Genomic DNA, 14,377 nt, shown 5'->3' on the forward strand with positions numbered 1-14,377 from the left:
CAGTATCCTTGCCTGTAAAATGGAGATGATAATAGAACCACACCTGATGAAATGCATAGAATTGACAGGATTTAATGAGAAAAGCATATCAAGTGCTCAACATGAGTCCTGGCACAAAGGAGGTGCTCAATAAATGGTGCCATCATGTCATAGCCATGGCCTTGAGTCCAGGGGTTAGAACAGGGTTAGCCTGGAAAGACAGCCTTGGGCTGGGGAGAGGTGAGGGATGCTTTGTAGGGAATGCTGTGGGAGGGTGTTCCGGCTGGCCATGGTGATGGGAGGAAGGGGGAGGCCCTCTAGGGGACATGCAACCCCTGCCTCTCCTCTCCTCTGCAGGGTTCTTTCTGGCTGTGTCCCCAGCCCATGGGCGCAAGCCCTTCTCTCTGGTTTCTCTACCAGTCTCTTTATTTTCCTACCCACCTTATTCAGTTTATCTTCCTGCTTCCTCCTTGGCTTAATTATTCTTTAACCCTTTTGCCTGTTCCCTGAACCCTATTATGAAAACCACCAAATTGCCTTGTCATTCTCTGGTGTTTATAGTCATGAAAGATTAGGGCTGGGAAGACACTCATCTTTCCTTCTCATCCCCCTCCTCCCTCAACCCCCAGTGAACAAATTTGGGGAAGGATGACCCAGTAACTCTCTCAAGGTCAGTGGCAAAGGGGCTGAGCCCCAGGACCCCCCCTGGCGCTTCTGCCTCCATGCTGCTGGCTATGGCTGCATGTGTGAGATCTCCCAGATTGCAATCCTCTCTTAGCACCATCCCCTTTATCCTTGGTGTTCTCATTCCAAAGGGAAGTCAGAGTGAAGGGGAGAGAAGCACGCAGCTCCTGACCAAAGGCCACCCTCAGCTTAGATCCAATACAAGCTTTAGGGAAGGCCCAACTGGGAAGGGGCAGATGTGTCTGAGAGGGTGTGGTTGGCCGTCCATGAGAGTGGGAATTTTCATGATTCCATTTCCAACTTGTTTTCATAGAGTTGATGGGGTGAGTAGAAGGGGTGACGACAGCACTCAGAGCAGGAGGGTGGATAGGAGTGGGGAAATGATGTGAGAGAAGCAGAGGGGAGGGAAGAAAAAGGTGTTGGGTGGCAGCCAGGCCATCTGCAGGCCTTGCTATTTATTCTTTGGGGATCATGAACCATGACAGAAGGTAATGAGGATGAGCACATGGTTTGGCTGCCACTGTTATTTCTTTTTGGAACTTGAGGGTTTTCTTTCTTTTTTTTTAAGATATTTTACTGATTTTTGGAGAGACAGGAAAGGAGAGGGAGAGAAACATTGATGTGATAGTGCAACATCAATCAGCTGCCTTCTGCACACACCCTACTGGAGATCAAGCCGGAAACCCGAACATGTACCCTGACAAAGAAACGAACCAGTGACCTCTGGGTGCATGGGACGATGCCCAACCAACTGAACCACACCAGCCAAGGCTGGAACTTGAGGGGGTTTGTTTTTGGTGTTGTTGTTGTTGTTGTTTAACTTGAGGGTTTTTATGTGGAGTTTTTGAAGGCACTGAATAAATAAATACTGGACTTTTAAGAACTAGCAGAAATTAAATATTAACTTCAGAGCTATTTGTACCAAGAGTCAGCTAATAATGGGACTGGCAGAGAATGTGGAATCAGGAGCCCTGGGTTCAAACCTTGCTTTTCCACCCACTAGCATTTTAACCTTGGGCAAGTCTCTTAATGTCATTGAGCTTCAGTTTTCTCTTCTGTAAAATGAAGGTAAAAATAAAGCCTGTCCTTCTCACCTGACAAGGTCATGGTGAGGATTAAATGAGATAATGGAAGAGAAAGCTGGCTAATCTGTAAAGCCTTAGGCAAATGTTTGCTGTCATCATCAGTAGGATGGTTAAAAGGATCAAGATACCCGTGGACTTGGAAGTGAAAACCAAGAACCCGGTGGTGAAGGAAGGTGACACAGCATTTAACCAGCTGTGTACAGACAGGCGCTTTCCCCACCTTACCCAGGCCCGGGACAGCCAGGCAGCTGCTGCCATCCGATGTGGTTCTTCTGGAACGTGTAATGGGGAGACAATGAACAGAGTGACGCCAGCTTCTAAATCACTATTTTTCAAAGCTGCTGATAGTCGGGATTGCTTGAGAAAAAAAAATGAGATGCTGGGATGAGGCTTATGGGTATGCTGTATCTGGTTTCAATTTCAAATCCTTTGAGCCTCTCACTAGTTTTGAACCTTTAGAGCAAGTTATTTAATCCTCCAAGCCTCAGTTTCCTTGTCTGTAAAATAGGAATAATACTACCTACTACATGTAATCTGAGGATTTACATGACTGAATTTACATAAATTGCTTAGCACATTGCCCGCCACATAAATAAATGCTCAATAAATGATTGTCAACCCAGAGGGACTAACTGAGTGTGTTGAACGGCTGACTCCCCAGGCTTCCTGACAATGTCACCTTTGAGGAAGGGGCCCTGATTGAGCCACTGTCTGTGGGGATCCATACCTGCCGGCGAGCTGGAATCACCCTGGGGAACAAGGTCTTTGTATGTGGAGCTGGTAAGAAACAGACGATACCCTACTTATGAGTTCATTAAGGGAGAATGTGGGGGCACCTCTGCCCATCTCATTCCCCCTCCAAAGGATGAAATTTGAAATTGGTCCTGGGATCTTTCTGGGTAGGAAAGGATTACAATGTCCCATTCCCCCAGTGGCTAGCACTTTGCTAAATAAATGAATATCTGCAGAAATGATGTTATTTCCTAGGCAACAGGACCCTTTTATTTGTTTAAAGAATGCAACCTGGGATTACATTTCAACCCTTGACAGGAAACTAGGGAAATATTTTTAAAATATTTTTATTAATTTCAGAGAGGAAAGAAGAGGGAGAGAGACAGAAACATCAATGATGAGAGAGTCACATTGATTGGTTGCCTTCTGCATGCACTCCAACCAGGGCCAGGGATCCAGCCTGCAACCTAGGTATGTGCCCTTATCTGGAATTGAACCTGGGACCCTTCAGTCTGCAGGCCGACACTCTATTCACTGAGCCAAACTGGCTAGGGCTAGGGAATTATTTTTGATAGTAAAGGGAAGAACAACTTTGGAAAACTTCTAAATCATACCAGAGAAGTGGCCTTCTGGTCCATCCAGGAATGAGGTGGGCCCTGCTCACCACCAGTGAAAGGAGTAGAGCCCAGCCCCGCCATGAGCCAGCACTCTGCTTGCGCTGGGAAGCTGCCTTCTCTCCTCCATCCAAACAAACCCTAGCAGCCTCAGATGGAATCACTCTAGACTTGTAACTGCTGGTGACTTAGACAACATGCTCCTACTCCTGTTGGGTATGATCTGGTGTTCCTCATACACTTTGGGAGGGAGGGTGTATAATTGACATGTAACGTTAGTTTCAGGTGTACAATGTAATTACTTGATATTTGTATATACAGGTGACTTGTGAACAACACTGGGGTTAGGGACATCCACATATAAGTTTTGATTCCCCCAAAACTTTATTAATAGCTTACGGTTGACTGGAAGCTTCACCAATAACATAAACCAGGGGTCCTCAAACTTTTTAAACAGGGGGCCAGTTCACTGTCCCTCAGACCATTGGAGGGCCGGACTATAGTTTAAAAAAAAACTATGAACAAATTCCTATGCACACTGCACATATCTTATTTTGAAGTAAAAAAACAAAATGGGAACAAATACAATATTTGTATTTGCATGTGGCCCGCGGACCGTAGTTTGAGGACCCCTGACATAAACAGTCTATTAAAGCATATTTTGCATGTTACATGTATTACAATAAAGTAAGCTAGAGAAAAACAAATGTTAAGAAAATCATAAGATAGAGAAAACACATTTATAGTACTGTAGGTGTTTATTTAAAAAAACATCAGCATATAAGTTGGACCTGCATGGTTCAAACCTTTGTTGTTCAAGGGTCAACAGTATTGCAAAATGACCACCACAATTAGTCTAGTTAATATCTATCACTAGATGGTTACCAAGTTTCCTTTACTTGGGATGAGAACTTTTAAGATTTACTCTCTTAGCAATTTTCAAATATGCAATACAGTATTATTAACTACTAGAGGCCCGGTGCACAAAAATTCATGCACTCGGGGGAGTGGGGGGGCAGGGGTGGTGTCCCTCAGCCCGGCCTGCACCCTCTCGCAGTCCAGGAGCCCTTGGGGGATGTCCACCTGCTGGCTTAGGCCTGTGCCCTGAGAGATCAGACATCCCTCTGGCAGCTTGGGAGCCCTTGAGGGATGTCCAACTAACAACTTGGGCCTGGTCCCCTGTGCTGGCCAGCCATGAGCTGGCTTCTGGCTGAGCAGCACTCATCCTGTGGAAGCTCACTGACCACCAGGTGGTAGCTCCTGTATTGAGCGTCTGCCTCCTGGTGGTCAGTGCATGTCATAGCGACCAGTTGTTCCCATCAATTTGCATATTACCCTTTTATTATATAGGACTAGAGGCCCGGTGCACAAAAATTTGTGCACTCGGGGGGGTCCCTCAGCCCGGCCTGTGACCTCTCGCAGTCTGGGACCCCTTGGGGGATGTCCACCTGCTGGCTTAGGCCCGCTCCCCGGGGGATTGGGCCTAAGCTGGCAGTAAGACATCCCTCTGGCAGCCCGGGAGCCCTCGGGGGATGTCCACTTGCCAGCAGGGAGCAGGCCTAAGCTGCAGTCGGACATCCTTAGCACTGCTGAGGAGGCGGGAGAGGCTCCCAGCACCACTGCTGTGCTGGCAGCCGTCAGCCAGGCTTGTGGCTGAGCAGAGCTCCCCCTGTGGGAGCGCACTGACTACCAGGGGGCAGCTCCTGCATTGAGCGTCTGCCCCCTTGTGGTCAGTGTGTGTCATAGTGACCAGTCATTCCCAGTTGTTCTACTGTTAGGGTCAATTTGCATATTACCCTTTTATTATATAGGATAGTTACCATGCTACACATTATATCCACATGACTTATTTATAACTGAAAGTTTGTACCTTTTGACCCCCTTTACCCATTTCACTCACCCTCTCACTCCCTTCCTCTAGCAACCACCCTGTTCTCTATATCTTTTACCTTGGGATTTTTTGTTTGTATTAGAGTCCACATAAAGTGAAATCATATGGTATTTATCTTTCTCCATATGATATTTGTTTTTCTCTGTCTGACTTATTTTACTTAGCATAATGCCCTCAAAGGCCATCCATGTTGTCACAAATAGCAAGATTTCCTTATTTTTATGGCTGAGTAATATTTCATTGTATATATACCATATCTTCTTTATCCATTCATCCATTGATGGACACTTAAGTTGTTTCTATGTCTTGGCTATTGTAAACAATACTGCAGTGACCATGGTGGCACACACATCTTTTTGAGTTAGTGTTTCCTTTTCTTTTTTTTTTTTTTTTTCAGATAAATACTCAGAAGTGGAATTGCTGGATCACTTAATAGTTGTATTTTTAGTTTTTTTGAGGAATCTCCATACTGTTTTCCATAGTGGCTGCACCAATTTAAAATACCACCAACAGTGTTTGAGGGTTCCCTTTTCTGCACATCTTCCTAATACCTGCTATTTCTTATTTTTTATAATAGCAGCCAGTGTAACAGATCTGAGGTGATAGTTCATTGTTTTTTTGATTTGCATTTCCCTAATAATTAGTGATGTTAAACACCTTTTTCTATGTACCTATTGGCCATTTGTATGTCTTCTTTGAAAAAATGTCTATTCAGATCCTCTGCCCACTTTTTGTTGTTGTTATTGTTAATCCTCATTTGAGGAAGTTTTTTCTGTTGATTTTTAGGGAGATTGAAAGGGAAGTAGCAAGGGACAGAGAGAGACAGATAGGCACTGCTGTGAGAGAGGCACATTGATTGGTTGCCTCCCATACATTCCCCAGGCCAGGGATTGAACCTGCAACCCAGGTATGTGCCCTTGACCAGGAAATAATTGAATTATTTATTATTTATGTTGAGTTGTATGAGTTCTTTATATCTTTTGGATATTAACCCCTTAACAAATAGTATATGGTTTGCAAATATTTTTTCCTATATGGTAGATTGCCTTTTTCAAAAATATATATATTTTATTGATTTTTTTACAGAAAGGAAGGGAGAGGGATAGAGAGTTAGAAACATCGATCAGCTGTCTCCTGCACACTCCCTACTGAGTATGTGCCCACAACCAAGGTACATGCCCTTGACCGGAATCGAACCTGGGACCTTTGAGTCCACACGCAGATGCTCTATCCACTGAGCCAAACCGGTTAGGGCTAGATTGCCTTTTTCATTATTAATGGTTTCTTTTGCTGTGCAGAAGCTTTTTAGTTTGATATAGTCCTACCTGTTTATTTTTGCTTTTATTGCCTTTGCTTTTGGTGTCAAATCCAAAAAAATTTGCCAAGACTGATGTCAAGGAGCTTACTGCCTATATTTTCGTCTAGAAGTTTTATAGTTTCAGGTCTATGTTCAAGACTTCAATCCATTTTGAGTTAATCCTCATACAATTTTGTGAATGATTTTTCTTTATTAAAAAATATTTTTATTCACTTCAGAGAAGAAGGGAGAGGGAGAAAGAAATAGAAACATCAATGATGAGAGAGAATCATTGATCAGCTACCTCCTGTACACCCCACACTGGGACCAAGCCTGTAACCCGGACATGTGCCCTGACCGGGAATCTAACCACGACCTCCTGGTTTATATGTCGACGCTCAACCACTGAGCGACACTGGCTGGGCGCTGACTTTTCTTTGGCAGAGCCAAATACATGACCACAGGGCTTCCTAAGTACGGTGATGGGTATAGAACAGACTTGCCTCAGTATGCGAGCAGGCCGTCGGATTCAGGTGACAGAGTTTTAAAATACCTTTTTGTTATAGGCAGAAAAGATAAGTCAGCCCAGCTGGAGTGGCTCAGGTGGGTTGGAGCCTTATCCTGTACATCAAAAGTTGCCAGTTCGATTCTCAGTCAGGGCACATACCTGGTTCAATCCCCGGTTGGGGCATATATGGAAGGCAACTAATCATTTCTTTCTCCCTCTCTCCCTCTCTCTCTAAACATGTCCTCAGGAGAGGATTAAAGGGGAAAAAAAGACAAGTCATACACACCATATGTGCATACACAGAAATTTACCCATAGACCCATCAGCCCAAGAGAATCACTATTAACATTTTGGTGTAGAGCCTTTCTTTTCTTTTCTTTTCTTCACTGAGATCATGTTGAATATACTTTTTTATTTTTTTAACTACTCTTTTAAAAAATATATATTATTAACATTTTTTTCATGTCAGATATAAAAGAGTTATGACATATTAATTTTTTTAATTAACTGTGTAGTATCCCACAGTAGTTTATTTAATTAATTCCTTTGTTGGTCATTTCAGGTATTTTCCAGTGTTTTGCTTTCTAGGGGAACTCACAAAATTATTTTCCAAAAAGAAAATCGCCAAAGATTTTCTGAAAAGCCTTATTTTGTGGATTTTTGTATTAAAACCATCATGCCATCTAGCAGGTAGATACTGTGGGGAAGCAGGTGGTCTCCAAGCTGATTCTTAGTCACCTGGACATCTTGGGGCTGCCTGAACAGCTGCCTCAACTCAGGGAGCCAGCTCACTTAAGGATACTCCAGGCTGGTCCTCGCAGGGCACATAAAACAATATATCTCTCCTTGGGAAGGTGTGATGGGTTCTAGGGAGGTAGGGGTCAAAGAGAGAACAGGAAAATGTGTCCAGACCTTCTGAGATAACCTCTGAGAAAATGTATGCTTCCTTGAACCCTCTGGTTCTTTGACATTATCCCCACACAGTACCAAAGAGTAAGTGGAAAGTTTATAACTCTGTTAAGGAGAATACCAACCAGAATCCAGCCCTACAAGCAAATAATTCCTCATGTACTTATTTACTCATGATTCAGTAAACTGTTGTTAAGATCTCATTATGTGTCAGGCACTAGGGTAGATGCTAGAGGTATACAAAAGATATGGCTCTTATTTGGCCTGCAAAGGGGGAAGAACTGATGCTTCATCTTTTACAAACGTCTTTCATTTCCTGCTTTATTTAGGGCCAATTGGATTGGTCAATTTGCTGGTGGCCAAGGCAATGGGCGCAGCTCAAGTGGTGGTGACTGGTAAGGTTTTCTTTTTAAAAATATCCTTGAGGGGGGAAACAGTTGGGCCTATAGTTTGAGGCAGAAGCATAAGACCTATTCCCTTCAGCGGGTACTGGGTTTCTGAAGGGCTTTCTCCCCTTTTCTCTGGGTTCCAAGGTTGAGAAGCCCACTCAGGGGATGACCAAGTTAGAGCTCAGGAGGACACTCTTCTTTGAAGCTGCTGGGAGAAGGAGACCTGGCTCTTTATGTATGGACCTGAGATGCCCATACTGCCTACTTAGTCCTAAAACGAGGCTCAGCCCTTGGTTCATTTGCCTAAATCCAGGAGACAGGGGGTGTGTTTGTGTGTATATATGTGATGTGAAGTTAGTGGGAAGTATAATATATTTATAAGGATGTTTGTGAGGTGTGTGCTATGAGTGAGAGACATGAGTGTATATGTGTGAGCTGAGGGTATCCAACAGCATGTGTGGGTGTGTTTGGAAGCACCTGTGGTATCAAAGGGTGTGTGTATGTGGAGAAGGCATCTGTTAGAGAGAATATTTGTGTGTGTGTAAGGTATCTGAGAGTGTGCATATGTGTGAGAAGAGGTTATCACAGTATGTGTGGATGAGTGTGTAGAGTTGTGTGGTGTGCAGGTGTGTGGATGAATAGGGTAGTGGGAATGCAGAAGGGTGTGAGGAGAAGCTATCAGAGTGTGTATAGAAGGTATTTGTGAAAGTGTGTGTTTGAAGAGAGTGTGTGTGCGCGTGTAAGTAGATATGTGTGTGTATGGGAGTGTGTGAAAAACATGTTTTTACTGATTTTAGAGAAAGAGGGAGAGAAACGTCAATTGGCTGCCTCCTGCACGCCCCCTACTGGGATGGAGCCCAGTGCACAGGACTGCGCTCAACCAACTAAGCCAGGGCTGCACCTCCGTTTTAATTTTCTTCCTAATCCGACATCCAGTTTCTCAGTTTGAAGAAAACCTTTTTTCGACTTTAGATCTGTCTGCCTCTCGGTTGTCTAAAGCCAAGGAAGTTGGGGCTGACTTTGTCCTCCAGATCACCAAGGAGAGCCCGCAGGAAATCGCCAGTAAAGTGGAAGGTCTCCTGGGGTGCAAGCCAGAAGTCACCATCGAGTGCACTGGGGCGGAGGCCGCCATCCAGGCGGGCATCTACGTGAGTGGGATGCGGGCAGGGCTGGGAATCCATGGGGGTAGTGAACTGAGAAGTCAGGGGTCCTAGGATCAAGCTTCTCTACTGCCTTGCTCTGTGGTCCCCCATCAAAATTAAGTGATCTCTTTGTATCTCTTTTCTTATCTCTCTTGTGGAGATAGTGGCACTTGCCTAACATTCACATTGGGTATTTGTGAGGGTTAAACAAGGTAGCAAATACACACAGTCCTTGGAAGACAAGTGAGCCACATGTCAGGGTTTTCTGTCCCGACCATATCTGTGATCATAAAAGTTGTACTCTTGATCAAGGATCAGTAGGAGGAACGGGAAGCGTGTCTTAAGTGTGGGAAACTCTTATCCTGTTTTATTGAGGAAAACTGTGGTCTTTAAGTCATTTAGAAAGTGACAGCCAATAGTTCAGTTAGTCACAAAGGTGAGTTTTCAGGGCCACAGTTGGCTACTGTTGTCCTCTCCCAGAATTAGGAGGGGATATGCTATCAATGCCTGGTAAGTCCCTCTTGGACTCACCTGTAATTTATGAGAAGTTGGCAGGGAGGTGGAGAGGGGAAGTGGCATTGACATGTCAAAGTATGAGGAAAAGAGGAGACAAAGAATACGTTCCAGGTTCCAAGCCTCACCGTGTGCCAGGTCTTCTGCTAGGTGTTTTATAAACATGATATCCCCAATCTGCACAGTAGCCTTGAAATGAGTCATCATTTTACGAGAGGTCTAGTAGCTTGCCTTGAGCACAGTTCCCCAATGACTGTGCTTTCCTTACTCTACCCGCTGCTTAGGAGAGGAAGGGAAAGAAAGGACAAGAAGCCCGTGGGCAATCATGCTCAGGTGGGAGGGGTGGGGCTGGAGAGAGCACTGGCTGCACCTGCCACCACGGGGACTCCTGCCCTGCCTCCCAGACTGTTTCCCCACAGCAGTTGGGCTTCCTCCTTCCTTCTGAGTCACAGCTGGGTCACACACAAGGCCACTTGGAACCACGCAAGACATCCCAGGAAAAGCTGACCCCTGAGGTCAGTGTGGCATGGCCCTCCAGCCCGGTACCTGGCAGAGCTGCCAAGCCCTCCTCCTACCAAGATGCCCATGGCATCAGGGACAGATTAAATGGTGACAGGAGGAAGGAACGGATGGCACCCTCGCCCCGGGACCAAGAGAAACCAAAACTCAGAGGTGATGGGTATGATCAGTCAGTTCATGACATGTCTTGGGCAATTCGAGGTCTATGATAGTGAGTGAGGTCCATCTATTGTCTTCAAGTTGTTGGCAGATCAGGCACACCGTCACCCCCACCCCCACCCCAATGCACAGAGAGGCAGTAAAAGACATGGCTTCTCAACTCGAGGCTTTCCTTCCTCTTTTCTCCTGCCTAAAGAGCATCTGGGAACAGCTGGCATCTCCAGCTGTTCACAGTGGGGACCCAGTTACCAGCCTACCTGAGGTGAGCGTGAAGGTAAATGTGACCCAAGAGCCTCACCAGGCCTGAGGCCTGAGCCTCTCCTGAGTGGAGGTGGAGCCATCATGCATGACGGGTGCTGTAGAATGCTACAGGCTGCCCCATCAGCAGGCACGTTAGGCGGAGGCACCTTGTATGGGCATACCTGAGAGTCCTTTTCCTGCCAGATCATGACTAGGTAATGTTCATGAGGAGAAGTGGCAAATGCGTAGGGTAGAATTGATGTCATCTCCTCCGGGCAGAGGTCACACCGATGAAACAGCAATCAGGTAGCCCAAGCATTCGTCTGTGGCCAGCAAACTGGGATGGCCAGTGTGAGGGTGTTCTCCCTCCTCACCAGGTGAAGAGGAAATAGTGGGGAAGCAGTTTTCCTAGAACATTTCTCAGTTTTCTGTGGCTCACTCACAACTTTGACCTCTCGCTCCCACTTTTCCAGTGGATACAGCAACATTTTCCTGCTTCTCCGGAGCAGGCGCAACACAGGAGTTATGTGGAGATTGTCAAGAGAAATTGCACTCTCTGGCCTACTCCAGGAGGGAACTGATAAGGCAGATAGATGTTCAAGGAAGACAAAATCCATTATGACCAATACTATCGGGATGAATGTTTCTAGAACAGAGATATTCCTAAATGCCAGCTTGCACGTATGAGGCAGTTTTTAAACCACAAACTTCCAGTAGTCCTCCTCATTTGTATAGTGCTTAATAGTCCCCACCCCCCACCCCCCAAGAGGGTGGTTCCTTAGAGGTTTGACAAAAGTCCTGTCTTGTGGGTGGGCACACTGGAGGAGGAGCAGGTGCTGAGATGAGGAAGTAGCTGAAGCCAACATCTGGTATGGGTTAGTAAAGTGTTGAAAGACATGCCAGGGTTGCTAAAGATCAATGTTGTTTGTAGGGGAGATTCTCACTGGGGTCTGGAGGACCTTGGCTGTTTCACGGGATGTTGTGGACAGCGAAAATGCTCCCATTTTGCTTGTCTCCCAGTGGTGGAGTGTATTATTTCAGGATTTTTAAGGAAGATGATTACTCAGCTGCTCTGTTGAGTTTGGTCACCGTGTTGAAGAGTTCAGCAGAATAGAGAAAATCATTCCTGGAATTTCTGGATACTCGCCTGATGCAGTCAGAAGATATTTGTAACACTGCTATGAGCGGGAAGTCTGCATTTTCTTATCTTTCAGGTTTTCTTGTTCTTACTTCCTCTTCAGGCCACTTGTCCTGGTGGGACCCTGATGCTTGTAGGACTGGGTTCCGAGATGGTCAATGTGCCCCTAGTGCATGCAGCCATCCGAGAAGTGGATATCAAGGGCGTGTTTCGATACTGCAACACGTGAGTATGTTGTGGGTGAGTGGGGTGGCGAGTGGCCAACAAGACCAGGGCAGGCCTCTGGGGCTAAGAGTCTCTGCCTATTTGTTCATGACGAGCTCTCTGTGGTCACATGGATAGCCATGCGACATGATAGAGGTCCAAAGAGAGGATTCATTCCTGGTAAAAGAACAGGAGGGCAGAGATGGCAGAGGGAGGAGGGAAGGAGGGGGATTTTAAAACATGCTCTTCTTGGGTATCTGTCAGGCCCTCTATTTTCCATTTTCTTAAGTGGCCTGATGACCATTTTCCCTCTTCAAAGGGAAGAAGGAGGGAAAGGACAACAGCAAGAACTCCTCAAGTCCCTTGCCTCTTACTCCAGAGCCCCAGGGCCCACTCTGGGAAGTGAGAGACTTATTGTGCCTCAGCCCACATTCTGTGTCTGCGCGCTCTCCCCTGGGGAGCTCTGTCTAGGACCATGTTCCCCAGTGTCCCTTACTCGCACCTTTAGAATCTAACCATTCCCTCACCAGAGTGCCAGTTTTCCGGTAAACTCGCTCAGGCTGCGCTGCTAGGGGTGTGGTTGGATTATCCTGGCCTGCCTCCCTAAGGCTTATCTGCCTTTTCACAGTGACCTCCATATGCCCCAGGCCTTCATGCCAAAAGAGTTCTAGGCTTCACGGCAGACACTGAAGAGGGGCCAGTGGGCATTTGGGAACAGCCTCCGAACTCCTAAAGGATAAGTTCTAAGATCATTCCCTCCATTTTTGGTTTGTAGAACTGACCTGGCAGAACCATAGTGCTGTCGGTGAATATGGCCAAGCTGATGTGCTTGGTACATTTGGGGGCCTGGCTCTTTCCTCCTGACGGTTGAATGTAACTCTTGTGATTTTTTACAGATGGCCGATGGCGATTTCAATGCTTGCATCCAAGTCTGTGAATGTGAAGTCTTTAGTGACCCATAGGTTTCCTCTGGAGAAAGCACTGGAGGCCTTTGAAACATCCAAAAAGGGTTTGGGGTTGAAAGTCATGATCAAGTGCGACCCCAGTGACCAGAATCCCTGATGTTAATTGGGCTCTGCCCTCATTCCCACCCTCTCAGCATCTCAGGGCTAAATGGCTAGGCAAGGGTGGGCTTTGAGGCAGAAGTTTCTTTTAAGTAGTAAGGGTGATTAAAATAATTCATTATAAGCAGAGAGCCTTACACAGAGCAGTTGGTATGCCTTAAACACACAAACAGGGATAGTTTGGAGAAACTTGTAATCAGAATGACCTGTTTCTGCTGAGTCAAGTGAGGGAAGAAATCTGTCCCTTGAGTTCCTGCTTCCATCGTGACTGGTCAGGTGGGGGCTGAGGGGGCTGAGTTATGAAGAGACAACTTTATCGAGACGTAACTGGTCCAGAAGCTGATTTTCAGGAAAATCTGCACCTCGGGACCTGGGATGAGGGGCTGTCAGCAGTTTTAGCTGAGAGCACAGTGTTTTTAGACATAGGTGCTATTTGGTTTGATGACAAAGGGAGAATAAGGGACTGACCTTCTGGGTAATTATAAAACCAAAATCCCACATGAGGTCAAACCAACTTGTTTTCCTCAAATGTAGAAATAGTCAGGGAACATCTCAACACTGAAGTCTGCCTCATTTTCAACCCCTGAGAATTGTGTTTGCAAGGTGAATAGCCACCTTCCTAACCGCCCCCCGCTCCCACCCCCAGCCACTGCAGGCTTCTTTGTCACAGGCAACCAGGAGATGCCTGCCTAAGGAGAGTCACAGGGGGCCCTCACGGGAGACCTTAAATCATGCCTTTGATTAGTCAGGAGGGTTTGGTTGATGCACCACAGGAATAGCATCCCCTTCTAGGCTCAAACTCCCACAGGATTATTATATAATTCCATGTAATTCTGGTAACCATAAACAGAAAACCGTCCTCTTCTCAGCCAGTTAAGACTCTTGATGTCTTTCTATCTGAATAATCTCTCTAAAATTGTGACCTTATTTTAAGTTTATTGTGTAAGAGTCAATCACATTATGCCCATTTGTGACTTTAAGATTATTATTCAGGAATGAGGATATAGCAGCTGTGACTTCACTTAGCTGCAGCCATTAATCCCTCGCTCCAGCTGGGGGTGGAGGGTGGCTTCGAAGAGGTTCTGATTTTCTTGTGACCATTTAAAACTGTGACCACGAATTCCTCAAACTGCTTTGGGTAATAAATTCTGCTTGTAGTGCCAGGCTGCTGTCATAATTTCTGCCTCTGTTTAAGGAGGAATGGGCTTGGGTTTATCTTTTCACAAAGGGGAGGTCCAAGATTTTTGAAAGCCACGCATTTTGTGCATCGAATATAATTTCATTGACTGTCAGAAATTAACATTAATGAT

General features: G+C 45.8%; 1 protein-coding gene across 1 annotated transcript in view; it reads left to right on the forward strand.

The window, feature by feature from the left end:
• The window catches only part of SORD (sorbitol dehydrogenase), a 34,421-nt gene extending 20,191 nt beyond the window's left edge, over positions 1-14,230 (forward strand). Inside the window, 5 exon segments of the mRNA XM_006109643.3 lie at positions 2,410-2,528; positions 8,029-8,094; positions 9,061-9,236; positions 11,903-12,024; positions 12,900-14,230. Of these exon segments, the coding sequence (XP_006109705.1) occupies positions 2,410-2,528; positions 8,029-8,094; positions 9,061-9,236; positions 11,903-12,024; positions 12,900-13,065 (649 nt within the window). The 3' untranslated portion in view covers positions 13,066-14,230.
• The last annotated feature ends 147 nt before the right edge of the window (positions 14,231-14,377 follow it).

Source organism: Myotis lucifugus, unplaced genomic scaffold, assembly GCF_000147115.1.
Source record: "Myotis lucifugus unplaced genomic scaffold, Myoluc2.0 scaffold_692, whole genome shotgun sequence".
NCBI classification, from domain to species: domain Eukaryota; kingdom Metazoa; phylum Chordata; class Mammalia; order Chiroptera; family Vespertilionidae; genus Myotis; species Myotis lucifugus.